The sequence below is a fragment of the Varroa destructor genome, unplaced genomic scaffold (assembly GCF_002443255.2).
Source record: "Varroa destructor unplaced genomic scaffold, Vdes_3.0 BEIS01000003.1, whole genome shotgun sequence".
NCBI classification, from domain to species: domain Eukaryota; kingdom Metazoa; phylum Arthropoda; class Arachnida; order Mesostigmata; family Varroidae; genus Varroa; species Varroa destructor.
This window is the reverse complement of record NW_019211456.1, coordinates 47427341-47452261: the sequence shown is the minus strand read 5'-3', so window position 1 is coordinate 47452261 and position 24921 is coordinate 47427341. Positions and strand designations below refer to the sequence as shown.

The 24921-nt window shown below is 38.5% G+C and overlaps 3 protein-coding genes and 1 long non-coding RNA gene across 30 annotated transcripts; 2 read left to right on the top strand and 2 right to left on the bottom strand.

The window, feature by feature from the left end:
- Nucleotides 1–481: 481 nt before the first annotated feature.
- LOC111248249 (regulator of microtubule dynamics protein 1-like) lies at nt 482–9410 on the bottom strand. 9 transcript variants are annotated; one of them, XM_022800258.2, is made up of 6 exons: nt 7273–9410; nt 3564–3810; nt 2997–3196; nt 2554–2619; nt 2007–2115; nt 482–1604 (listed from the first exon to the last, which is right to left on the bottom strand). In XM_022800258.2, the coding sequence occupies exons 1-6, from the start codon at nt 7408–7410 to the stop codon at nt 1375–1377; spliced, it is 990 nt and encodes a 329-aa protein (XP_022655993.1). In that variant the 5' UTR covers nt 7411–9410; the 3' UTR covers nt 482–1374. The 9 variants fall into 9 exon arrangements, with proteins under 9 accessions (XP_022655993.1, XP_022655994.1, XP_022655995.1 ...); XM_022800259.2 differs by having other exon boundaries at nt 7276–9410; XM_022800260.2 differs by having other exon boundaries at nt 482–1559; nt 7273–8393.
- LOC147757056 (uncharacterized) lies at nt 4970–10197 on the top strand. Of its 4 annotated transcripts, XR_015325179.1 has the most exons (3): nt 4970–5422; nt 5696–6777; nt 7126–10197. It is a non-coding gene; the product is annotated as an uncharacterized LOC147757056 (long non-coding RNA). The 4 variants fall into 4 exon arrangements; XR_015325180.1 differs by lacking the exon at nt 5696–6777; XR_015325178.1 differs by having other exon boundaries at nt 4970–5733.
- On the bottom strand, nt 9556–22800 carry GCS2alpha (glucosidase 2 subunit alpha). 11 transcript variants are annotated; one of them, XM_086985588.1, is made up of 17 exons: nt 22572–22662; nt 20549–20579; nt 20032–20163; nt 18648–18887; nt 18244–18423; nt 17681–17747; nt 17457–17483; nt 16625–16672; nt 15766–15838; nt 15303–15477; nt 14541–14573; nt 14112–14171; nt 12591–13591; nt 11964–12471; nt 11434–11633; nt 11102–11293; nt 9556–10775 (listed from the first exon to the last, which is right to left on the bottom strand). In XM_086985588.1, the coding sequence occupies exons 3-17, from the start codon at nt 20160–20162 to the stop codon at nt 10675–10677; spliced, it is 3036 nt and encodes a 1011-aa protein (XP_086841714.1). In that variant the 5' UTR covers nt 20163; nt 20549–20579; nt 22572–22662; the 3' UTR covers nt 9556–10674. The 11 variants fall into 11 exon arrangements, with proteins under 11 accessions (XP_086841714.1, XP_086841712.1, XP_022655985.1 ...); XM_086985586.1 differs by lacking the exons at nt 20549–20579; nt 22572–22662 and adding an exon at nt 22697–22800; XM_022800250.2 differs by lacking the exon at nt 20549–20579 and having other exon boundaries at nt 22572–22697.
- Nucleotides 20833–24918, top strand: LOC111248252 (CXXC motif containing zinc binding protein). 6 transcript variants are annotated; one of them, XM_022800268.2, is made up of 5 exons: nt 20833–20982; nt 22998–23198; nt 23522–23694; nt 23849–24024; nt 24714–24918. In XM_022800268.2, the coding sequence occupies exons 3-5, from the start codon at nt 23539–23541 to the stop codon at nt 24853–24855; spliced, it is 474 nt and encodes a 157-aa protein (XP_022656003.1). In that variant the 5' UTR covers nt 20833–20982; nt 22998–23198; nt 23522–23538; the 3' UTR covers nt 24856–24918. The 6 variants fall into 6 exon arrangements, with proteins under 6 accessions (XP_022656003.1, XP_022656002.1, XP_022656006.1 ...); XM_022800267.2 differs by lacking the exon at nt 20833–20982 and adding an exon at nt 22666–22806; XM_022800271.2 differs by lacking the exon at nt 20833–20982 and adding an exon at nt 22666–22806 and having other exon boundaries at nt 22998–23313.
- Nucleotides 24919–24921: the final 3 nt, after the last annotated feature.

Here is a 24921-nt window from a genome sequence, read left to right as displayed (position 1 = left end):
CAAGTGCTGTTGACAATCTGCGATGCAGATCTAGTTGAGTGGTAACTTTGCGCAAGCTTCTTCTAATTGAGCATATTAACTAAATCGGTGAATCTTATACAAGCGTATAATGTGCATGTGTAGCTATAACCATTTACATCGCACACCTGGGAAGGATTCCCGATATCTCGTTTTTTTTTGCTCAAATATATTTTTCTGTAGCCGGCTAAAATTTGCATACTATATCGTCAAAAATAGTTCATGAGTTTTTTTTTTGTCTTTTTGCCTCTCCAGTGTCTCGTTTACCTATTTATGACCAGATGCTAAATGCCGTAATCTCTACAAACCTATCCTAATCAGGTTGTTCTCGTCATGCTTCACTTTTCTCCGACCCGCGCGTCCGGAATCCCATATTGGTTGATAAGAAATTTGCTGAAGCAAGCAACAAACGCACGAACTTTTTTGACGATTGTGTTTAACCCAACAAATAACGACTACTTAATTAAAGAACATATAACAATTCAAAATGTATTTCACGTATACGAAAATCGTGTCATATTAGCTCCTGTAGGTTGATCACAGCTTTCTTCGTTAGAACAATATCGGTCTTTTTTAACCTTTATTATAAATTTTTCCAGAACATACAGCAAAGCGATGTATTACACCTATGTAATAAGTCCATAATACAAAAATTTTAAGTCCATGAATCCATTACTGTATACCAACTTCTATCATTGCTTCGTAATAATAAAGTAAAGGGTCAAAATAAAAATGCCATACCATCCACCACCGTTCACCAAGTTATTAGGATGGAAGACAAAATTGTCACTGAACTAAAAACACGAGCCTTTTGTCATTCATAGTTTTGTCTGCAAGATCGGCACATTCACGATATTTAAAACGAACCACAACCATTATATTCGATTGGCAGCGAAAAAGGATACTGCCAACGGCTACGTTTAGCGTACCTCACATTGGCCATGTTCGATTGTCACTATAAACATGGAAGTTGGGCAAATAATTCATATGGAATACTCATTGCAGTTACCTGGCGCCTTTCAGTTACTTCGCACATAAATTCAGAGGACATTGCTGCTAAGAAGTGCAATTATTTTTCTAATACTGTGTGACAAATGACATCGGTACACTGTGCATGGGCGGCTGAAAGAGAGCCACGCGTAAGATCCATTCAGAACTTGTTGCGTCTTTCCACCATCGAGATGAGCGAGTATTTTGATTTCATATAGAATTAGTTTTATATACATCTTGGTGACTACATAGTCACCAAAATGCACGAGTGTAACATTAGAACGCTGTACCGGCAGTCGATCGTCGTTTTCGTTGTCGCCCAATAACATACATCACATGGTAATATCTACACAGGTTTTCTGGTCACTATAGCTTGATGCCATTCTTTTTTGCGATTCTGCGAGCTTCCTCTGCATTTTTCTTGGATTCATCATCCCGATTTTCCATTTGAACGCATTTTCGAAGATAATCACTTGCTTCTTTATTTTTGCCCATCTGCACCAAACACTGCGCTGCCATAAGGAAGCATGTCGAAAAGATATCTGCCTTCACTGACGTCCCATAGCCGGAAAATACCGCACAAAAAGCAAGTGTTACTATTGAAAAAAAAAAACTTTCATTAGTTTCACATAGTATATTATTCAGGGCCTATTCAGATCAACTGAGCTGAAAGAATTATTGTCAGAAGATATCGGCCGTAATATTATGGATGCTAGTTACGACAGGTAGAAATTAGCTGCAGCTTAACTTTCATAGTCCTTCTAATAGAATTTAAAAAAAATAAATTGAATAAAAAATTATATGCGTTACGAAACAACTGTCTATCGCCGAATCCAGTCTGGCGCTGTGTAATGCAAGCAGAGTACGAAGCGCGCAGTATATTATGTATTCTCTTGAACTCTCGGCATTGGTTAATATTAAACAGGAAATATTTAAAAATCTTTCCTGCATGGTTAGTGGCAAAAATATGTTCAGGCGCGGATGGCAACTCGACCTACATCTTTCAGCATCCTTGAAGTGTTCAAGTGCAATCTCGTACGTGGACTCTGGAGGCGAAGCAAACAACGCGGCGGCAGCCTTCTTTTTATACCATGACACAGATGCCACCTGAAACAAAGGATGACAGATCATAACATGAATTTAGTATAAGTACATCTTCAGCCTTTTTTAACTAATACGTCTCTAAAATTCTATCAGCCAATTCTCAACCTTTATGACCGATGAATAGCTAGGCGCCTCTTTAGCTGAGCTGAATTGAATCGGTTGACATTCATATAGTTTTATACTAACAGATTCAGGAGATTTTGAGAAATCCAAATACAGTACTCCTTTCAGGTTCCACAAAGCAAACAACTTTCGTTTCGTGAATATATCACTTTGTGCAGGATTCAGCCGACTGTCCGGATTAGCACACGACGCTTTACACTAGACATTTGAGTACAGGGTCAATTTCGAACCGTTATTTTTTTTTAAAAGAATTTTTCTTTTAATTCATTTGGTAAGGTAACTTTGTTAATTTTTTTCCAGAAGTTTTCGTAAACTTACTTGATAGCACCATTTCCCAAGGATATAATGAGCATATCCGTCGTCTGGGTTATACTCGATGGCCTTCTGCAATTATCGATGAAGTTTGTGCATTTAGAATAATTTTTAGACTGATCTAATCAAAAACGTCTACTTCAAAATTGATCTAATAGAATATATTCTTAATTCATAGAACCACGAACTTATTTTACCAACTGTCAAATTGCGAAAAAGGACAAAGCAAAAATTGTTGAGATATAATAGTCCAGTGTGCATTTCCAGTATTCACCAAATCAAACAATATGCACAGGAAGTTGGAAGATTACAATAGCTAAAAAAGCATTGATAAAGACGTCCTTTATGAGCCTAATAATATACAGTTAGGTGCAAACACGTAGAACAAAGGTAGGATATTACTGATTCACGTTTTGACCATATATATTGGAAAATAGTATTCTACAAACCTGAAGATGATCCCTAATTAGAAAAGCTTCTTCAATTTGCTCCTTGAACGTGGCATGCTGTTCCTTTGAACCCAGAAGGATCGCGATCCATTTGTGCGTGTTTGGACACTTTGGATTTTTCTCTAGATTAGCACGCAGCATTATAACTCCTTCCTTAATAGCCCGCTCCATTTCTTCCGCTCTTCCACTTTTCTCAGCCACTGAAAAGCGGTTTTGAAGTTATTCACTTTAAAAATTTGCTAATGTTACGATAAACATAATTGACCATTTTTACTTCAGTTTCGACATTACATACCCATTAAGCAAAAGCTTTAACCAAGATGTTTCGGCGCTTCAAGCTCGTTGACGCAGTCGAGTCCCTATCTTCTGAGAGCAATGTTTCAAGTTTCGTCCTGCTTTATTATAATAACCACTGAGTTTCTGTATACACATTTAAAAAAACATAACTTAATTACGCCATAATTTCGTTCACAATACAATTATGATGTTCACGATGTGTGTGTGTGTGTGTGTAAAATAACTGAGCGTCACATAACACGTACAGAATCGTGATGATTTTGAAGTTACCTTTCCACTGCATGCGAGCAACTCTCCATTGCACTTCTGGATCGGGATCGTCCTTAGCGACCATAATAGCTTGATGAGCTTCTATTATGTTTCCAGCTTCGTACAACTCGTCGCACTTCTTAACAGCGTCAATAGTTGTCATTTTGGCTCCGATCGTGAAACTCCACGCGGTGGCAGGGACCGACGATATGAAGAACGTCCGAAACTGTCTATTATGACGGTTAAATCGATTCCGCCAGATGTTCACCTGAACGAATGAACAATGCGAACAATCTCAGTTCAAAAATCACGCGATTTATGTAAAAAATTAGTGCTGCGTTTTGAACGTAAAAATAATCAGATTGAGCTACACGAGCTGACTAAACAATCGCACGAATATTTTAATTCCACGATGAAATAAGCTTAAACCAATTAGTACCTAGCCGAACACGTCTGGAAGTCTTCATATAATCTAAATGCTCTGCGAATAATTATTCTGCATCAGCATAAAACAACTTTGCTAACGAACGATGTACGACCGGTAGAAGAAAGGACACTTTTGACTGTTGAAAATTATAAGGCTCCAACGAAAGATCCGAACCCTCGTTTTGCATTTTCAGGACTCGTTTATCTTTCAAAAATACGCAGAACTCGACTTTGTTTGTTTGCATGTGATAGTCAGCATATAATTGAATATTCGAAACTAAATAACAGACGATAGAATTGATTATCGGAGATTCAAACGACAATCTGTTTTTGCAGCAATGAAACTATCGAATAGTTTCAAGTTAGAAACAGAACCTTTCCGTGGGCACAGAATTCATAATAAGCGACGCTAATACACACAAGCCGTTTCAACTTTTTGGTTGACACTAATGAGAAGAACCAAACTTTGCTCTTCTGCTATGAATTCAAAAGCGTACACAGGAACTAAGATCGATTCGATTGCTGCATTCGGCGTAAAAGCTAAGCTCCCCCCTGAACATCCGTTTTGAAAAGAAGTATCAGCTCTAGTATACGTAGAATACGAGATAGTACGTATTAACAAAACTTGACACCTGCTAAAATGAATGATGTTTCCTCAGAGAGAAATCGAAAGCAATTAAATTGAAAGCTTTGCTGAAAGCAACTTCACTTGAAAACCCCTCACAACTTTGTGCCTGTCTTTCTCGGTGTACACCCATAAACCAATAAAGACACGCAGACATCTTTGCTTGATAACCGTATGTGGTGGAAGATGATGTCACCCTTCATACGCACGTCACGACGACCTTCGAAATGGAAATAGTGGCTTTTTGTTTTTGAGACAATACATTAGGTGCCAGTTTGTGATAATCTGCCGCCACGTAGCAGTTTGTCGTTTAATGCACTCACGGTGACTGTCACACGGCGTGACGCCACTAAAAGAAACTCACAATGGATATTGGAACAACAACACCTACCGTACAACCGGACAGTGTGTTTGCAAAATATTTCGGTACTTATAATCGATCGCACGTGTAAACAACAGCATGGCGAATACACGTCTGGCTATTTTCAAGAAGCTGTCATATCTGCATTGCAAAATCCAGATTAAGCCATTACCTGAGATACAAGTACGCTCTGAATAACAAAACAGTTCGACCTAGTTAAAAATTAACTTTTAACCTCAACGATATTATTATATACTATGCCAGTGCGCGAGAATGAGTGTGTCCGGACTATCGATCAAAATGGTAGAATTTCTTATTTTTTCTTGTAAACTTGACCTGACTGGAAAAGTGTAGTGGGAAGCATTGTTTTCATCTAACGTTACTGGCATTCGCCGTCATCCACGATTGAGTGTCGTCAGCAATTTGGTTTTGCCAATTATTACTGTATCAGTTTCATCAGATATTAGGGTAATGACTAAGCCTTTTAATATAAATTCTGGATTAGTCAACTATCAAAAAGATGTCGAACCAAGTTTTTTAATGTGGTATCAATAAATGTTTCCTCTCTCACCGCTCCTCAACCCGAAAATATGGACCTTTGCTTTTGCACAAAAACAATTAAGCTGAGAAATATAACTAAGCTAAGAAAGATAGATTATTAACTCTCTTTCTTCGGAGCTTTTTGTGGTACATTAAAGCAATAATTAACAGCGCCGTACAACTTCTGCTTCGCTTCTTTAGGTGGAGAAGAGCCTGTTGATTCTGTTATGAGTAAATGGGTACGCTTCAGCCTGGTAGCGTTATTTTCTAGTATCTTACAACAGAGGGACATTAAAAGAGCCAACACTGCCGGAATCAATGGGTGCATATATCGCTTAGCCACTGTGGGAACCAAAACATTCATGTATACTATAATATTTTATACGTTGTCATCAAGCAATTAAGACGTTATCTATTACGGGACTCGAACCAATAATTTAGACCTGTCTGCAGTGGCATCGGAACATTCTCTAAGCGTAGAACGGCAACAATAGGTTATATACGTCATCTGTATACGTGATCTAAATAGTTGGTTTTCTCATCGAGAACAATGCGATATGGCTTGAAATCATTCTATAGGAAGTAGTACAGGTGCAATCTTTTCTGTCAACTGCTAGATCTAACCCGCTTTCCAAATTAACGCCATCGACCACTTACGCATTAGATCTAGCATCTATACAAACCTAAGAGCAGGCTTTGTCAAGGCATACTAACGATTTTTCTTCTGTGACTCCCTGTGTATAGAATGAAATGCTTAATACCGTTCGTGTAACAGTAAATAAAACTAACGGCCAAGTCATTTGACAGTCATGAAATTCAAACCGATTCCTATTTGAATAGCTTAAAAATCACCTCCGGCAAATACTAGTTTCATTATTTAATCACATTTGAATTGTAAAAGCTATTACTGAATTGCCAAAATAGATTGCGTAGAACACATATCGCGGCTGTAACTTTGTATTGATATTTAATATGTAACAGTAAGAATAGATTTGCTTTTGTTTCAGTCAAATGTATTAGGGTCATTCTATTTATGCCTTCTCTTTTACCACGAAGAAGGTAACGGCAATAAAATTAGAAAATTGCCATCAAGCTCCATCAGAGAAGTTCTTTTCACTGCGGTCACACTTTTAGAATAATTCTAAATCAAGACTATTTTCCTATAACTCGGTACGAAGGAGGAAAAAAGCTGTAGGATTAACATATTAGACAAAGTAAAGCACACTAGACAACGCCAAGTCATCATAAAGCGCCGCAAAGCACCCATACTGACTACAAAAAAGGTTAGAAAGTATGCGTCCTAATTTAAAATACTAAATTATTACTAAACATTCAAAAATGTTAATTTTCGGTCCAAAATAATATGGAAATGTGCCGAAATTCTGTGTAAAATATTTGTACTTAAATAATATAAATGCATACAATTAACACGTTTGAATTAACAGACAAAAGCCTGGCATACCTGACCCTGTTGGAAAACCTGGTTGGTTATTTTCAAACAATAATTTTAAAACTTATCCTTAAACAAGCCTTTATCCTTCGAACAATAAGCATTTTACTACTCATGCTGACCACTCATTGGAGTAGTCATGGACACCACTACTCATGTTGTTATAACATATTGACCACAGATTGTCACCTGCCGCCGCTTCAATCAGATGAGAGGCGGAGTACCCACACTCAACGAGTGAAGGCACTGCACACGATACATTATTGCAGAATACAACGTCAAACTCACTTTGGTGGACAGGTAGAACAAAATTACCACTTGAACTCACCACGGTTAAGCTGAAAATGGAGGCGTTGCCTGATTGGACGTAGCTACGTGCCACTGATCCAATGACGCGAGAGACGCCTAATAAGATCCGAGGTCTGACCGCCCCCACTCTGAAGAAGCCCGGTGCGATAATCCACATAGCGCCGGCCTGTACTCACTCGCAGATCACAAGTACAACCAAACCTATGGTACTTACATCAACAACAACGCACAGCATATAGGTACTCGTTACACCCTCACACAGGCCGACCGGACTCTCGTGGAGCTCGTAACGACAACACAGGGAGACACAGAGAGGGAAGGATCGCGGAAGTGCTCAACAATCATAGGATACAACAACTTCAAGGGACAACAGGCGAACGTTGAGCTCGGGAAAAACAATCGCAATTTGTTACTTCAGTCGTTAGCTAAAAGCGGCGACGGCGGCACCAATGATAGAGCGGCGGCACCAATGATAGAGCAGCAGCACCTTGCAGCCACACAACCACGATTCCTTAATGCCGAGGCAAATCTCACGTCAGAGAAGAAAAACTGAAGTCCCACATCGGCAACTATGATACCTCCATCACTGGTGCTGCCCTAGAACACAACGACAGTTTCAGGCAGTCGGCGACGGCAGCAGAAGCGGGTAAGGAGAAGCTCTTTTTTTTTTTTTCGCTCGCCTTAGCGCACTGTACCGTGTCAATGACTGCTGCTGTGGATGGTGATCGCTGTCTGTGTTGTTATTGGCCAGGCGAAATGAGACAATCTTCTTTGACGTTATCGGCAAATAGGCCCCCCAATGTGGGTGATTGACTAAGTAAAAATAAAAGTACTGTTAGTAGTATTGGGGAGTGACGTGCACCTTTTTGCAGGTTGTTCTGGCTAGATAGATCGCTGGCGTCATCGGCGACGTTCCCATGCTTACCGTCAGCTGCTATTACGCCTATAACCCGATCAGCCATTTCGAGCATTGTTACATGATACACAAATGAAAAAATTTAGTAGCAACGATTCTAGGATATTTTTACATATGCATGATTATCTTACGTTTTGCATGATAATGAGAAAAGAGAAAAGTATAATCGAATGCATACCTTGTTCTTTTTTGCCATTGTTAGTTGGGTTAACACTGAAAATTTATAGTACTTTTTTTCTCATTTAAGAAAAAAAAATAGAAAAGAACATGAAGTTTATGAGGATTGCTTTGCGGATTTACCTCTTTCACAATATCTAAGTAATAGTAAACACAATGGAATTACCAGTACGCCATTTTTGGTGTCGAAGTTATTCTTGGCTCCATCCTAAATTGCTCTGTAAGACGTAGACAATAGAACCTAGCGACAGCGGTGCAAATGAAACTGCCCGCATTTATTCCAACAACATAATATCATTATATGTATAATCTTTTCACAGAATGAATACATCATGACTATAGTCAGAAATTACTCGAATAGGGATCTGTGCTCTTATAATTAATAGTTCAATAAAAAAGCCATCCATCCTTTAAATTTACACATGTTTTATCATCGATCAAAGGAACGAAATTCGAGGTACTATGACACTAAATGCCGATGACTTGAATAAATGGACTTAAAAATACGTTAAGATACTACATATAGCATAGATATTTGTATAATGTAATAGTCGTTCAACTTTTGAGATGGTCAACCAACAACAAGATAGATCTAGCGTTCTGATTTGCGGCGAAATTGAACATCTGTTTCCTGATGATATTTTTACGCTAAAAGGCCGTGTTAACCGTGTTGCTGCGTGCTGCAAATAAAGTGATGCTCTGATTGATTTATTGTATAATTGTCTTAATAAGTGCGCTAAGCTGACCTACAAGATAAATTTATCAAATCATTAATTTTTGCATGAAATATAGCAATGCTTTTTATATAAACATTTCTTGGCCACAGCTCGCTTTACTTGAATTCACTTGACAATAGTACTCTCATGCATCAAGTGAATTGCAGAAGAATGGTTCATTCAACTACTAAAAAAAGAAAACGAAACATGGTGAACTAAAAACTAACAAAGATTGTACAAAGAACGTGCTTGGTATCCTTCTGTCATAAACAACTTCGCGCAAACTTCATACATCGAAACTGAACCGTGCTAATCTTTGGGAACGAACGGTTAATCGCCTATGTACTGCATACTATTTTCTGAGACAGTGGGCATTTTGGTGTTTATTAGATGACCTTTTGAGGTACATTGACGTGGGCCTTAATGAAACCTCAACTCTGCTATAAATTGATACTATTATTATTGATATTAGCAAACTAACATCTAAAATGCCTTTCCTCTATACAATTATATAATTTATTAAGAAACATACATTTACCATAATTATCACGCTGGTGTGCTCTCCTTTTGAGGCCCTCCTTGGTTTTGGATGCTCTTAATAAATACAATCCAGTTCACTTAAACCCCACTCATTATTATTACATGATCACAATTCTTCTTCTTCAAGTTCTTTTTTATCCTTGCCTTTTTCTTCTTTTGTTTGCTTTTTAGCCCTGACCGGATGCGTCTAAAGGGGAATGTTTCTACATAACCAACAGATACAATTCGAACGAGCATTATATAATGTTTAGAACGACTTCCATACCATCTTAAATTTATACTTCCTTTACCCGGGCATGGTAAACCTTTTTGTTACCCTTCCCACTTACATCTCAGCCACTACCTAATTACCATCACTCTTTCGCTATATTTATCTATATTATATATATTTTCACTAATGATATTCTAAAAGTACAGTAGAAGCACAGACTCTGGTATCGGGTAATGTTGTGTAATGAGTGGGTAGCTATTTATAATAGATCGTCACGTAAATCTTTCTCATTTTCCCTTTACAGTTTTCCATTAAGTCTAAATAATTCGTTATAGTTTTAATAGCAGTAAAAGTAATAATTAGCCATCGTCGTTTTCTTTTATACATATACCACTCGTCTGATTCGCTTCTTGTTCTTACGCGATACAATAAAACGCTCATTTACGCTTTCTCCAGTTTTTTCCTGTTTTTCCTCAAATTTTTAAAAAGTCACATGTCCTCCTAGGGAGGAGACAAAACAAGAAATTGTTGAGCACAGCCGTACTGAGGTTTTTTCCTTTACTTCGCTTACGATCGGTGCATGCATGAGTTATTTTTATCAACTATCGTTGAGCTACGTAAGTTGTTGTTGTTGTTGTTGTTAGGTTTTACTCCTTATTACAAGCAAAAACCGCCTGTTCTATTAATTCAATAAACTAAGAATGATTTACTTGTGAATTATTGAGTAATCTGCTCGCGTTCTTAGGTCAGTCCCTGCGATATCGATTTCTTCAGTTTATCTTTCAGCTATTCTTTAAATCACATTCTCCCACTAAATATTCTGTGTGTCAGTATATGCGACGACTAATTGCGTCACGTAATCTAGTAATAGAATTTGATGCTCCATGCCGAATCCACATGGAAACCGGGTTTACGGACGGTTACGGTTTGCTCAGCATGAGCGAACTCCAAGAGTTGGTCGCCTAAAACACAGACAGAATAATTAGGTTAATGTTACACAAAAGGAGATGTTTTGAGTGCTAGCTTTTTTTTGCAAGACTTCAGTTTAACAGAAGAAGCAATAAATTTTCATGTCAGCAATGTGTCACTTTTAAATATAGTACTCATTGCTGATAGCAAATTCCATCCAACCGGAGCGAACATACTTAACCTATTTTAGGCAGAACAGCCCAAAAAGAACAGTGAATTCAACCTAATATCACTAAAAAAGTCAAAACAAAAAGTTTCGAATCTACAGTCATAACAAAGAAAAATAATCATGACGGACTAAAAATTTAGTTAAGCTTACCATAGGTAATTTTAGTGGGCAATTTAGGTACTCCAACGAGAACGATTCTTTCCACCCACGCAGGTGTTGTGAAATTCCCTGGGCCCTTGAGGAGCTGGTAATTGAGAACTCCATCGCGGTATTGTGCTAGCGAGTAGATTAGAGCTCCGGAACGGTAATCAAACGTCGCTTCATCGTCAATGTAAAGCGTTCCTATGGCAATGTCCAGACAAACATCAAGAAAAAAACTTAACTTCGTCTAGTTTAATATGTGATACGATATCTATATGTTGTACTATACAGTACTGCTCGTCTTTAGAACTAAGTTTTAACACGCTTATAAAGGTTCTTACCGTTGGCAGATGTGCCGCTTTTATCAAGTGCTATGGTAATGGTGTAAGGGTCTTTAGCTTGCAACGGTGAACTACGACGAACGCGTTCTTTAGTAAAAATTATTGATCCACCTCGTCGGAATACAGGGATAGAGGCTTGAGTTACTGCCTGTGTAACTTTGGTGCCACCCGCAAATTTCTGATGCGTCAAGTAATCATACCTGTTTCAAAGCACGTTTTTAGTCTTGTGTTGATTAGATAGTAGCACAGTGTGGTTCCACTTATGAGAACTGTATATTAGGGCCGAAGCATGGGCTTCGGGTGGAGGTTGTCGATCCTACAATCGGATATTGTGTTAACATGCACGTTGTCTTTCTTACATTCATATAACATTAATGACAACTAAATCAAGTCTAAAAAACATTTAGAGAAAAAAAACTTCCTTCAGGGCAGAATTCCACAGAATTCGACTTGACTTGATTTCATATAATATAATAGAAATTAAAGTCAAGTCGAATTTCTACTAACTCATCGCAAGATTACCAACTTACCAAACAGTGTCTCTGCCTGGGAAATAAATATCGATGCTAGTTGCACCCTGCGTAAGCACCGGCTTCACAAGTAAGCGGTCTCCCACCAGATGCGCATCGTCCATTCCAAACGTCTCCTTATCCATTGGGAATTCCCACCACAAAGGACGCATCGGCGGTTGTCCATCAATTTCATTTTCATAGAAAAGAGTGTACCAAAGTGGGAGCATGCTATATCTCATTCGGAGTTGATCCCGTAAAATATTGACGGTAATTTCATCGAACAGCCATGGCTCGCGTCGCCTTGAGTCGTGATGAGCGTGCCCTCGGAAGAAAGGTTGATATGCAGCCATCTGATTCCAACGGATCATCATTTCACTGTCGGGACTGCCAAAGAACCCACCCACATCTGCGCCTACAAATGTAATGCCAGATATCGATAGCGAAAGCAACATAGGAATCGTCACACGAAGGTGATCCCATGCTGCCATATTGTCACCTGTCCACACTGCACCGTATCGCTGAGATCCTGTAAAAGCATAGTACATTAAACACGTATGCGATGAGCGTTCACCAATAATGGAAACTATTTAGAACTCTGCAATACATACAAATAGAAAACACTTCAGTTGCAAGTGAACAACATACCTGCGAAGAAAGATCGGGAAAGCACAAATGGACGTAACTTGCCCTTGGAGCGGTACAAATGGCCTTCATACGTCGATGAAGTAAACATCAAACCATAAAGGTTGTGCACGTCTCGATGCTCGACATCGCTCACATGCTTACAATCCTTCTGCATTGTCACTTCGGGTCCGTTGAAGACCGAAGGTTCGTTCATGTCGTTCCACGTAAATAGCTGCTCCGTCGAGCCCTTGTATTGGTCCAAAGCAAATTTTTTTGCCCAGTAATCACGAACTTCGGGATTGAAGAAGTCTAGGTACGACGAACTACCGGGCCAGCACCAACCGTCATAGTCGTTGCCCGCTTTATCTTTGACGTAATAGCCTTTAGCCGATGCCTCCGAGTGTACATGATAGTTTGGGTCACGCTTAATGTGTGGATCGATAATAGTTACCATATGTCGTCCTTTTGCTGTCAGGTTGCGAATCATTTCTTCTGGCTTAGAGAACTTAATGCTATCCCATGTGAAGTACCTTTTGCCATCAGTATGCTCAATATCAAGCCAGATAACGTCCATAGGAATGTCGTGCTCATCAAAGCCAGCGTCAACAGCACTAACATCATCCTGATCATTGTAGTTCCAGCGTGATTGGTGATAAGCAAGAGAGAACATTGGAGGCAAAGGTGTTGTTCCTGTGAGCAAAGCATATTGTTTCGCGATATCCTTTGGTTTGGGGCCGAGCATAAAGAACACGTCTATAACCCCAGTTTCCGAAAACCAGTGAGTCTCACGTCGAGTCTCGTGCTTTTTATTACTAACAAAGTCAACAACAGATGATAGCACTCCGCCGGCAGGTGATTCAATATCGATCCAGGTCTCACTTGGGTTTAGCCAGAGAAGGCCAACAGTTCGCTCCTCGTTGTGTCCAATCATCACGGGCACGGTTCCGTACAACGCCATCGGGTTATTAGTTTCGTACTCGAAAACGTCTAAATTGTACATTCGGTACGGATCCGTTTTTTCTCTGCGTAGAGACAAACGATGTAATAAAATATCAATAAATAAATCAGGAAATGAGTCTTGATCTCCATTAAAAAATCATTTTTTAAAGAATTAACTAGTGTACGATAGAATTAAATAGAACAAAGTTCACAATTCCAAGCGGATCGATCTCTACCGATACTGGTTTGCTTGGCCACAAGAGAACCTTTTACACGTACAAGGGAATGATTTGATGAGGGTATTCAACGCCAACTCAGCAATCTCCTTCCAAACAAAATATATCTATCTCCTAAGAAATATGTTGGCACCAACCATTTCACAGCAAAGCCGCAATCAGCAAAATTTTATAATTAAAATCTTTGCGAAAATCCTACTTAGTGCACGCTTACAGGCACACACTAAAACCCATCACCTGCCACTGCAATTGATCCCAGGCGAAATATGCAGTCTAATAAAATTCGTTCGATACTGGGGTTTGCAGCGCTAAGGAACCAAACTTGATTTAGCTTGCCACCAACGAATTACAAAATTCAAACACTTACATAGGCACGCTCTGATTAGTGGCTGTTTTACTGCTTATGGCCGACCCGCTGTCCCTTTTGCTAATGTCAGTAAAATCCAACACAACATTCACAAAAAACAGAAAACAACAGAAATAACAATAGCAACGATAAAATTGCAGGCCGAGTAAAGATACAAGTGTAAAAAATCAACATGTACTAGAGAAATTATATTAAAGGTGACAGATAACACCAGCCGGAATTACAGAAAAAACTCACACCGTTCATCCGCCTGTAAACATACAGAAACTAGGAACTGCGGTCTACCACTACAATCGCAGTCATACTCTTATTTATATATCATCATTAAAGTATTAGAAAACGACAGAATAATACTAAAGGTAATATGCTCGGCACACACAACAGTTAATTTTAAAGTGTTGTCAATTAAAGTAAATCATACGGAATTACCTGAACCATAACGCAGGCCATCGAGAAGTGTCCCTTAATCAAAAACGAATAAGAGAAAAACGAGGCAGAATGACACATTCGTTCAACTAATAATACCCACACTTATGGTCAATCATCATCTGTTTCTCCTATTATAAACGTCCTTTACCGATATACTTACGTTGCAGCTGTTGTATTACAACATGTCCTAAAATTACGGAAGATACGTTGCCATTTATACCAGTCATCCGGAAAATGAAATTTACGTATACTGGTACCTACAAAATGGGAATCTACGCGTAACTTTTTGATGGTATTTTACACAAAAAGCATATCGGATTTGTTTGGTTTGAATTCGAAACATTTTAAAAAGCAGAAGTATCATACGTATTGATATTAGCTATGCAAAAAATGAAAATCAGGCCGGGTTAGATATGACGAGTATAAAATCCGATGGTCCAGGTGATAGTCCCTGGTTTGATAAAGATCTTCTATGCATCTATTTCACGGCAAAGTATGGTGAATATTGAAATTGTAAAATGCAGTGCTCGATCTGATATGAGACAGCCATAGAACAACAAGTGCAACTTCACGCCCATCGATACAGATTTTAGTTAGCCTGGTCTACCTGGACAGACGGAAACTGTAATGAAATACTTCGTTGGTCTTAAGATAGTTGTTTTCGAAATTTTTGATTTATGATCAACTTTGTGAAAATAATATGTCAATAAAAGAATAAGTACGTGAACGGATATCGACTTTCTTTGATTGATTCAAACTCACTTTGTGGGTCTTAGGGCGAAGCTATCAGCATGCTCGGGCAGTCCATAAACGAAAGTAAAATCTTCAAAAGTAAAATCCATGCCTACAGACATCGGGCCTCGGGGTTTCGAATCTATGTGACCTTTAAAGTTCTCCTCCCAAGCACCATCCAGATCTTCGCCTGTCTTGTTGGCTCCTGTGAAAAAAATCACAGGGAAACGCATTTCAATTTATCATCTAATTTTCGCTCAGTTACATATGCACTCTATGACAGCAGGGTTATTGTTAGACACTGTATTAACAGCACCGTTAGCGTGTGACGTCGCTAGCGATATTGCCTTCCGGAGGGTCAGGCGTTCGTCGTACATGTTCGTGTACGCATGTCGATGCAATTCATATAGAATCAACAAGCTCTAATTTTATGTTATGCTGTTACAGTCTAATTGGCTCGATTATATTACTCTGGGAAGTGTGACAGTATTACCTTCATGGGCATTTTCCGAATTGTCCTTTTCAGTGTCAGCATTGGCGTCGATGTCCTTCTTCGCCTCACCATCCTAATCGACAAAAACACATAAATAATACAAATCCACAAAACGAGAGAGTAGACTATATAAAGACATGCAACAGAACCCCTTAACCGTCTACATTTACTGCTCTAGACATGAACAAAGCGCTCTGCGTCTTTTGAATACGTGTAGAATTATTATCAATATGCAAGATATTCAGGTACCTACTGGCTGTCGCTGCACATTTAAGGAAAAAACTATGTCCCATGCAAATTCTTGTTTCGCATGCGGCTTAAGAAGCTCACTGAATTTAAATGCTGGATCACTATCAGCCGCTTATCTCAGAGTTCGATTGTCATGAGATTTCAAACGAGAAAAATAAATACTGTACTATAACGGCTGTTGAAATCTGTTAAATCACGCACCTAATGGATGTCGAAAGGAGTCATGCATCCACTTAATCAATTCGAAATATGAGTGGTATTTTCTGTGCGGCGAACGTGTGTGCGGTCACAGTTCATACCCTCCGTGAGCTATGGACCCGCCAACTTCATCCGTATATTGATCATGCAATACAGCATTATCCTTTCTTCTTGCCGTACGGATTGAAACGAATCGGGCTACAGCTACTAGCCCGATTCAGGTACGCAAAGAATTGATAGTATTTAAGTTAAATATGCTACTCCCCGAGTTTTCCCATTTTAACGCAAAAGCAGAAAAACCAAAGCATGCTATTTTATCTGGGTGCCCTCATTCGAAGCATAATAACTTAAACAGAGTTAGATTTTTTAGAGGGATGCAATTAGTGATCGTAGTATAAATATAATGTAATACCCAGAACTTTGAGAAGAATCCACCCGATAAGCTGGCTTTCTTTCCATCCTGACCCAGAAAGCAAGCAGTCCGAAAAACGTTTGAGGAGTAAAGAACACAGTAAATTTTGTCAGATGGATCAGCTGGTTGTATCACGACTCATTTTTTACGCATCAGAGGTCTTGCATGACACGAACACTGTGTTGTGTGCACGAAAGGCCGCTGGATTATATTTTCCGGATTTCCAAAAGGATAGTTAAAATGTAAAGCGCATTCTTAAATGAACATGCTAGTTGAGTGTCCGATACCAGTAAAGTTCCTGTTATCATAATCACATTTAAAGACCTTTTTTCGAACTATTACATCAAATATTTAGATGACACGGTAAGATGCGCTAGCATAGTCATACAGACAATTATAATAGAGCTATCCTTTGCACCGCGTTTTTGGTCAAATAGAAAGTTTGATTTGAAGCAACCGTTAAATAGCATATTTACTTCACTCGCTAAATGACGCCTAACTGTTTTTCTGAGGTTAAATTGACGTGAGTGCTTTGGAGGCATCTTCACCGCCACTTCTTTCTGTAGCAAAATAATCGCTCCAAAAATGCTATTCGACCAAACCTATTGCCGTCAAGTCTATTAGAGAGAGATTACTCGTTTTACTGCACAATGTATGGAAAAATACATCTAACCATCATTCGTCGAAACAGAAAATTACCATTCAAGATATGTCGAGTTGTGATCAATGATATGTCTATTCGGAGTCATTCAATCTAATAATCTTTTGTTATAATTACCTGATTCCTATGTCGACGTTAATGAGACAATAGACAATAGTACAATCTACTTACCACAATCTTCTCGCCACGTTCGTTATACTGAAAACGAAAGAAATGAATTCTATAAGCTTTATAATGTATGATATAAAGGAAAAGCCGTTTTGGTGTTTTTAGTTGCTTGAAACAACATAACAAGCGAAAAGTCCGAATCTACAAACAGCAGTAAATTTCTGCATAGACTCATACGGGACTCTTAATTTATTATGCCCGGCCGCTTATATTGTTCGTCTACTCACCGAAACTTTCGATGGGTCTACTTCATCATCTGCGTCCTTTTTTTCTTCTTCAGCCTTAGCGTTCTTTCTGTAATCCAGTAAAGTATACATCTAATTTGACAAATAATAGTAATTACATGGTAATAGTAATTTAAAAAGCAAAAAAGTCAAATGTACATTTCTAACGGAAATAGGAGTCGTTTATCCAAGCAATAAAGGAAGCATATGAAGTAAAAAAAAGCAAATTCGTCCATAATAATGGATCAACAGCAATACACATACCATAAATTATGGTAGCTTTTATCACAACAAAAAACGTCAAATAGTTCAAATGGTTAAGTTAACAAAATATATTCTTTAGATTTCAGGTAAACCTAGTTGCAAATAAACGATTTTGGTCGAACTATCGCAAACTGTCAAATCAAGTGAAACTCTCAGTATTATATCCGGCAATTTGCACAATAATTTTAATTGTGGGCTCTCTTTCTAACGTGTTGTATAGCGTCACAAAAATGTTTGTTCCTAGTCAAGTTCATTCAGAATTCCTTTACTGGAACATTTACCACAATTAATTAATCACTTACTTCTCATGTTCACGATGTCGATAGTGCTCGAACACCATAAGGCCACGCGCATTGCCAGAGAACACTAGGGTGTCTCTAGAATATACGTCAATGCGCAGCGGTTCAGCAGAAACGACTACTCGGCCGTCAGCTCCAAATGTGGCCTCCAACTTATCCTCTGTCTTGGATATCAACGTGATCCTGTATCATATTAGCCACCAACATCAATGTATTGTTTTTGTAATCTAACGTGTACAACTCATGCCTACCATGGACCCGGCAGAAGATAGTGGGAAAAAGGGAACCACAAATATTTTAAGATACAACGAGACGATGCTCTAGTCGAGCTTTCAAGAATACACGATCTTAACATTGCGATATAGAGATAGGAAATCACAATTTCTATATGTATTTTGGATTCTTACGGAATGTTCTTGATACCCGAACGAAGCGCTGGTAGTGCTATGTAACGCCTAACAGGGCAGTTTTTTTCATCGATGGTCATCCGAAGAGTGCCACCCTCGATTCCTTCAAGACGAAGCATGAAGGCTTGCTGGTTGTGTGAGTTAAGAATGTCCAACTCGACGTGACTTGCATCTTTCTGTTCGGCAGTTGTTGTCAATGCGATAAAGGGTGATTGGCCTGGCTGGAGACGACGGTTACGTCTGGAAAGAATATAACATATATAGTTAGTGAAAATAACAGCTGATGTGTAGTAGTGGTCATCCAGCTTAGAAACTGGATCAGACGTTAAGTCCGCGGTATCGCTGCTTCAAGTCCCTTAATGCGCATATACACAATGGTTGCCAAAAGTAATAAAAGATCATTAGGTTTTTCAAACCAACCCTATTAGACGAACTAATGGAAAGCATTTCTCAGAGGACTCTAATATCAACGGTCGCGGCGCATTCCACAAATGTTATGAACATCTGTGACATTATCGTCAAACCCTCACGCAAACTTCCTGCAGCTACGTTTCATTCAACATTTTCCCATTCGACTAGTTTCCAGAAAAGTATCCAAAACTATAAAGTAAATATTTCTTTTGTGAACTGATAACCACCAGAGGTGTGTATCAACTATTCAATCTCTTAATAACTGCTGCCATTCTAAGACACTGTGGTGTGACCTTTGATAACTTCTTAACCTAATAGTAGTAGTAGCTATTTTATGTACGATAGATTGAAAACCGTTAACAAATAAGCGGCACCTACTGTTATTGATAACACCAGATTCACGCTAAAAAACAAACTGAACAAGTTATAAGGGAAATCCGATTAATTGCGATCGCTCACATAAAAAAAAGTCTTGGAACTTAACGAGGAGCCAGTTTATACCATACAGGTTCACACGCTAATCTATAATATATATATCGTAAAATTTGGCTGTTCTCGGCAGGCACGAAACGGCACTGGGTGAGCGCATTTTCTGTTGCCAGCTCTCAGCATAAGTTAACAGCAAAACAGTACTTCCTTTTTAGAACAGGGTAAAACCTCTTTGATATGTACATCCGGACCGCAAGCAGGGAAAACGACCTTATTCAAGTCAATCACAGCAATACCCAATTGACAATGAATTTAGTTCTTCATAACCCAGTTAACACTTGCATCTTAGCATCGTCCAATGCGTACGCATTACTTATGCTCCTTCTTTTATAATTTCCTATTAATAAAATTGCGACAACCGCACACCAGAATAAATTATAATAATAAAAAGAAACTGAAAATACTTAGAGCTGGTATAGAGTTCACCTGGCTTTTATCCAATTATTAAGGTTATATCTATCTAACGTCTAGCAGTGATACGTACCTACAGAAGCCGCTCTGTTCGCACGTTTTGAAGTTAGACCGATCAACTGCGTACGTCACCTCTAAGAGAAGAGCAACGAGGACCGTCACGCAAACCGTGATGGCAGTGCCACTGTGTAATAGGTCTCTCATTCTGCAAACACCATAATGCAAAGATAAATACACTTTGTAAAATTAAGAGTTCACTCACAGTAATTAAAAGTAAACAGGACATATTTCAGTGCATGAATTTGTTACTAAGTTGCCTATATGTGCTAACCCAAACACCAGGCATGCATCTTTTACTCTGTATATCTGTGTATTATAGATATACAGCACTTGTTCTATTTTTATAAGACACAATTAACAAAAAATTATGAATACTGAACATTAAGTGTAACATTGTTTTATTGATACTCACCTAGATGATCGACAAAATAATTTACGTGAGTACAATTCAATTACCTCAGTCACGATTAATTGTTAGAAGAAAAATATCTATGATCATAACCGTCTTATTCTTGCTGTAAGACAATTACCTCGTAACAAAACATCACTAAGCGCGTTTTTCTGAAATAATATTCAAAAACAACACTTATCATGTCCTCATCAAGAAGGTGAGAAGATCAGAGAATGCCAAGACTAAGTCATAAATCTATCATAAAAAGCTTGTAACAGATATATTCGAACTTGATATGATTAGCTCTACCCACAAATTTCCGATAGATATTCACGGACTGGGTCTCGAAACATTCATACAATGGAACCTACGCATGGAAGACTGATACTCAACGGTTCGATAGATTTGCTTCTATATGCGAATAATCGGAGGACGCGTTACACGTTATCAAAGCATCATCTTGCACTCGTATTGTGCGACGCAAAATGGCGTCATGGAAGGCTGGAATATTGGACCAGTGGGACAAAATAGCATGCATCGAAAGATGCTATCCATTTCTTAAACCTCTAACAGGTATGTAGTATCTATAGATTAAGGCCTAATAAGCCTGACTGAATAAATCTCTCAAAGATTTCATTCATAAAGATGATACTATGAACTAACGTACTGAAAATGGTGCAGATTGGTACGTTCACAACCTTGTCCTAGAAAACCTTTGAACGTTCCTTAAAATCTCGCTTCTGTTTTTGTTGGTATTTTAATTCTTGGCGACATAGATCGCATTTAGTCCAAATTGAGTTATTTTTTCAACACAAAATAATGTAGAGTACACCATAGGCTTGATATAGTCAATAGTTTGAATCGATCTACCTTTTAGAAGCATTTTGAAAAACTTTCGTACACCTAGAGCTTCTTAAGCTAAGGCTGTCATTTGTAGCTCATGATGATTTTAATTATTGGGCCGACAGTGTAAGGATAAACTGGTAGTTGTTATATGAAAATATATATGGATAATGATCATTCGAGAAAGCAAGACGTATTTGAAACGTCGGCTATTACACAGTACAAGCAACATCCCAGTAAACCTAATAATAAGAAAACCAGTCCTTATGCTACTCACTTGATATACATAGTTTTTGTACGTTTCGTGCTACACTTCTATGTGTTGTTTCACAACAGTTCTAACAGATCGTTAATAGAATCAGTCTTCAAACTTAGCATCCACCAAACACATTCGAATACAGAAATAACGAATAGAGAATTTCTGAAACGCAATCACCATGTGGGTGAACTCTGCTGCCACCTGAAATCTTACTTTTATTTTATCATATACTTACCGAAGTTTATAAAGCGTATCGACCCTTGTGTCTAAAAGATTCTAAGTAATATACCCGTATATTACTTACAACTTTTTAGCAGAAATAAAAACACCTAGAAGAAGGATACGTTAAGATCCCTATGCACAGGGAAATTATTAAAAATAAGCAGTCTTATAATTATGGTTATACAAGAACCATAATCAGAATCAATGGACCTCATGAACTGAATCCCTCGAGCTGGTTTCGAATCTTTGCATCCCATAGGGTGACGACAATAAAAAAACCGAAGGCTAACCACGATGATTAGATCAACTCACTTCACTCAGAAAGTTAATAACCATGTGCAACTTTTACTGACATAGCCTGCTCGCGCCGCTAGCTTCGAGCACGAGTGCCATACTGTCGAACACGAGAAATATCAACCTCGGAACTTAGATCGTCTGTGGTCGCACAGAGCAACTGATGTTAACGTCAGTATGGATGGACCACGCACGCGTTATCTATAGACGGACAAAGTTGTCAGCAGTTCGAGACGCAAGATTCTACCCGGCAGCGACGACTGAGATGAGATCGATCACACATACCCACACATCTTTTTGCAGCTCTTCTCGACGGTCACCATTGCGAGCCGTGCTATTACAGCCAATCGATGCACTGTGCCGAGCGAATAATAATAAACTCTATTTGTGGCACTAGTGCGATTGTAAGAGAATGACTGCAAAAAATTTAGGAGACAATTCGACGAAATAGTAACTTCTCTATAGTAGAAATCTGCCCCTGCGTTTCCTATGCCGGCAACGATGAACCTTTTTCCAACATCTATTATTACATACGCAACGATACCTTCGTTATTGTCTGGTGTATCTGAAGCTTGTGATGTCAATGTGTGAACGGCATCACGGACGTAGTGGTTACGTTACAAAAACGAATAGGAAAAATATGAAGAGAGATCTGTGACGTATACTTACTTGGAGGCCGCCATGTTGGCACTCTAGCAGACGGCGCAAAATAGATGCGCGCCGGTTTTTGAAGCACAAAACTTGATACGTAAAGTATGCTCTGCTTGTAACCGTCACAGGTGAACACGAATGAGAGCATTCACTGTGTTTTTTTTTAAATACATTTATTGATTTGTTGGTATTACCTAAGTATTTATAATTTATTTTAGATAGCAAATGCTATTATGCCTCGGTAGAGCAAAAATATCCCACTTCGGTCATCTCCAAAACGTAAAGACTAAAAGCGTGTAATGATTATCTTTGTTTTCAGTCACCAATCTGTTTTTTGACTTAGACGCGGAAAAAATACGAGCACGCTTTAACGTGATTTGCGAGTGCAAAGTATCTGGCGAAGACAACGGCCTTCATCAGTTTGAACCGGGCTTAGCGAGGTTGTCTGGTTTGTTGATGCGCACAGAGCCGCTACTTGTTTAACATCAGTAATAAATCCAACGGATTCTTAGGAAGCACAGTGAGTAGCAATAGTGGGCGCTAGCGTGGGAACACTGATAAAACTTAAATAAAATGGGATGAGGTGAATTTGAATAGATAATGATCTCATGCCTAATATTGGCGCGGAAAATGTGGTATGTCAGACACTGTATAAAAGAAGAAATTACGTGAATAGACGTTAAAAATTTGTAAGTCGATCTGTTTTTTTTGCGGCGAGAAAAAATAGGTTAGATAATCACTAAAGGAAGTGCAGGCCTATCTTTCGTGTTACTATAAGAGATTAAGCAGTCTTCTACGTTTAGTCACTATCGATGAAATCTAATTTTAATTTCGATGCTGAAGGAAAACAAGCGGCCATCATGGTAAAGATCGGACTCGAACTGTGCGCTTACTTGGAGAATTTGGAGTCGCTAGCACCGACTGATGTGGCTTTCGTATGGTACTTTAAATTGAAGTGCGGAGCTTGTGGTGAGGTGCACGACAACATTGTGTCTCTTGAGCAATCAGAAAAACAGGTACGCACCTCTATGGTTTATGAAGTAAGAATATGCACACGAACTTTTATAAAAAGTTGTTTACAAAATTTAAGCAAATAAGTTCCAAAATTCCTGAATATTCAAGTACTAATGTCATAGTTTCAACCTTTTTTTTTTATTTTTCACCCCTTAGGCTATTCCGGATAAACGCGGTAAAGCAAATCTGGTAATTAAATGCAAATTGTGTCGACGCCAAAACACAATCGACATTCTGCCTGACACAATCAAACCGTACTCCGATTCCAATAAGTTCCAATTAATTGCTGGCTTCGAGTGTCGAGGCGCTGAGCCTATCGATTTCCATCCCAGGTAAATAACATCACAAACCCGAAGTCTGATTCTAGTATTCGCTATCTGATTTGGTGAACGTTCTGCGGCTGCTGATTTGGCAAAGTAACTTCTTGCGGACAAAACGGCATAGCATATCCGCTACTTTCACAGGCGATAAAACCAATTATTCTTGAAAAACTTTTTATGCCACAAACATACTGAAATCAGCCATGGCCTTTGCAGAACACATGATAGCTTACTAGTGCACTCATCTTAGTTTAACGGATGAGTCAGATACTGTGAAGTGATAGAAGTAGGTAAGTTCCATAATAAAAAAATTGTGCTTGGAAGCTATCGTTAAGTTTTCGGTCAGTAATTGACAACCTATTTCTTAGCACATGAGTTTTCCATCGGTAAATCGCAATGCGTTAATGATGTACTTGAAAGAGCTCGTTGGTACAGATAATGGTAGTGGTAATGATTACACTATAATTTACTACATTACCCCCCCCCCCCCCAAGAATTATTTTGGAGTACATTCTGTGGGTAGTTCAATGAATGAAAAGCACTACATCATTATCAGTTGTTATTATTACTTAGCAACATTAAGCCCATAAATATAAATCGCAGTAGGGCATATGCTATCGCAGCACGCGATGTTAAATTATTTGTATTTTAGATCCAAAATGTCTGTATAAACTCTAAAATTAATTTTATTTTACATCCAGCAATGGTTGGATAGCGAAAACAGAAAAAGGGAGCACGTTCAAGGAGGTCGACCTCAGTGAAAAGGAGTGGGCCGACTACGATGAGAAACAGTCACAAACGGTCGGCGTCTATGAATTAAAATGGCAATTTCGAAGGATATAAGTTAATATTATAATAATATATATATAAACATGGGTAAATAAACTTTGTTTTTATATTATTTTATAC

Coding starts and splice junctions, on each gene's coding strand:
- LOC111248249 (XM_022800258.2), bottom strand. CDS start 7,410: ATGTGGATTATCGCACCGGGCTTCTTCAGAGTGGGGGCGGTCAGACCT. Junction 2,620..2,996: donor TAATTAGGGATCATCTTCAG/GTTTGTAGAATA, acceptor CGATAATTGCAG/AAGGCCATCGAGTATAACCC. Junction 1,605..2,006: donor CTTCAAGGATGCTGAAAGAT/GTAGGTCGAGTT, acceptor TTTTTTCAATAG/TAACACTTGCTTTTTGTGCG.
- GCS2alpha (XM_022800247.2), bottom strand. CDS start 22,350: ATGGTGACCGTCGAGAAGAGCTGCAAAAAGATGTGTGG. Junction 17,748..18,243: donor CGACATCGTGAACATGAGAA/GTAAGTGATTAA, acceptor ACTGGATTACAG/AAAGAACGCTAAGGCTGAAG. Junction 14,574..15,302: donor TTCGCCCTAAGACCCACAAA/GTGAGTTTGAAT, acceptor TTTTTGATTAAG/GGACACTTCTCGATGGCCTG.
- LOC111248252 (XM_022800268.2), top strand. CDS start 23,539: ATGGTAAAGATCGGACTCGAACTGTGCGCTTACTTGGAGAATTTGGAG. Junction 23,695..23,848: donor TTGAGCAATCAGAAAAACAG/GTACGCACCTCT, acceptor TTCACCCCTTAG/GCTATTCCGGATAAACGCGG. Junction 24,025..24,713: donor CCTATCGATTTCCATCCCAG/GTAAATAACATC, acceptor TTTTACATCCAG/CAATGGTTGGATAGCGAAAA.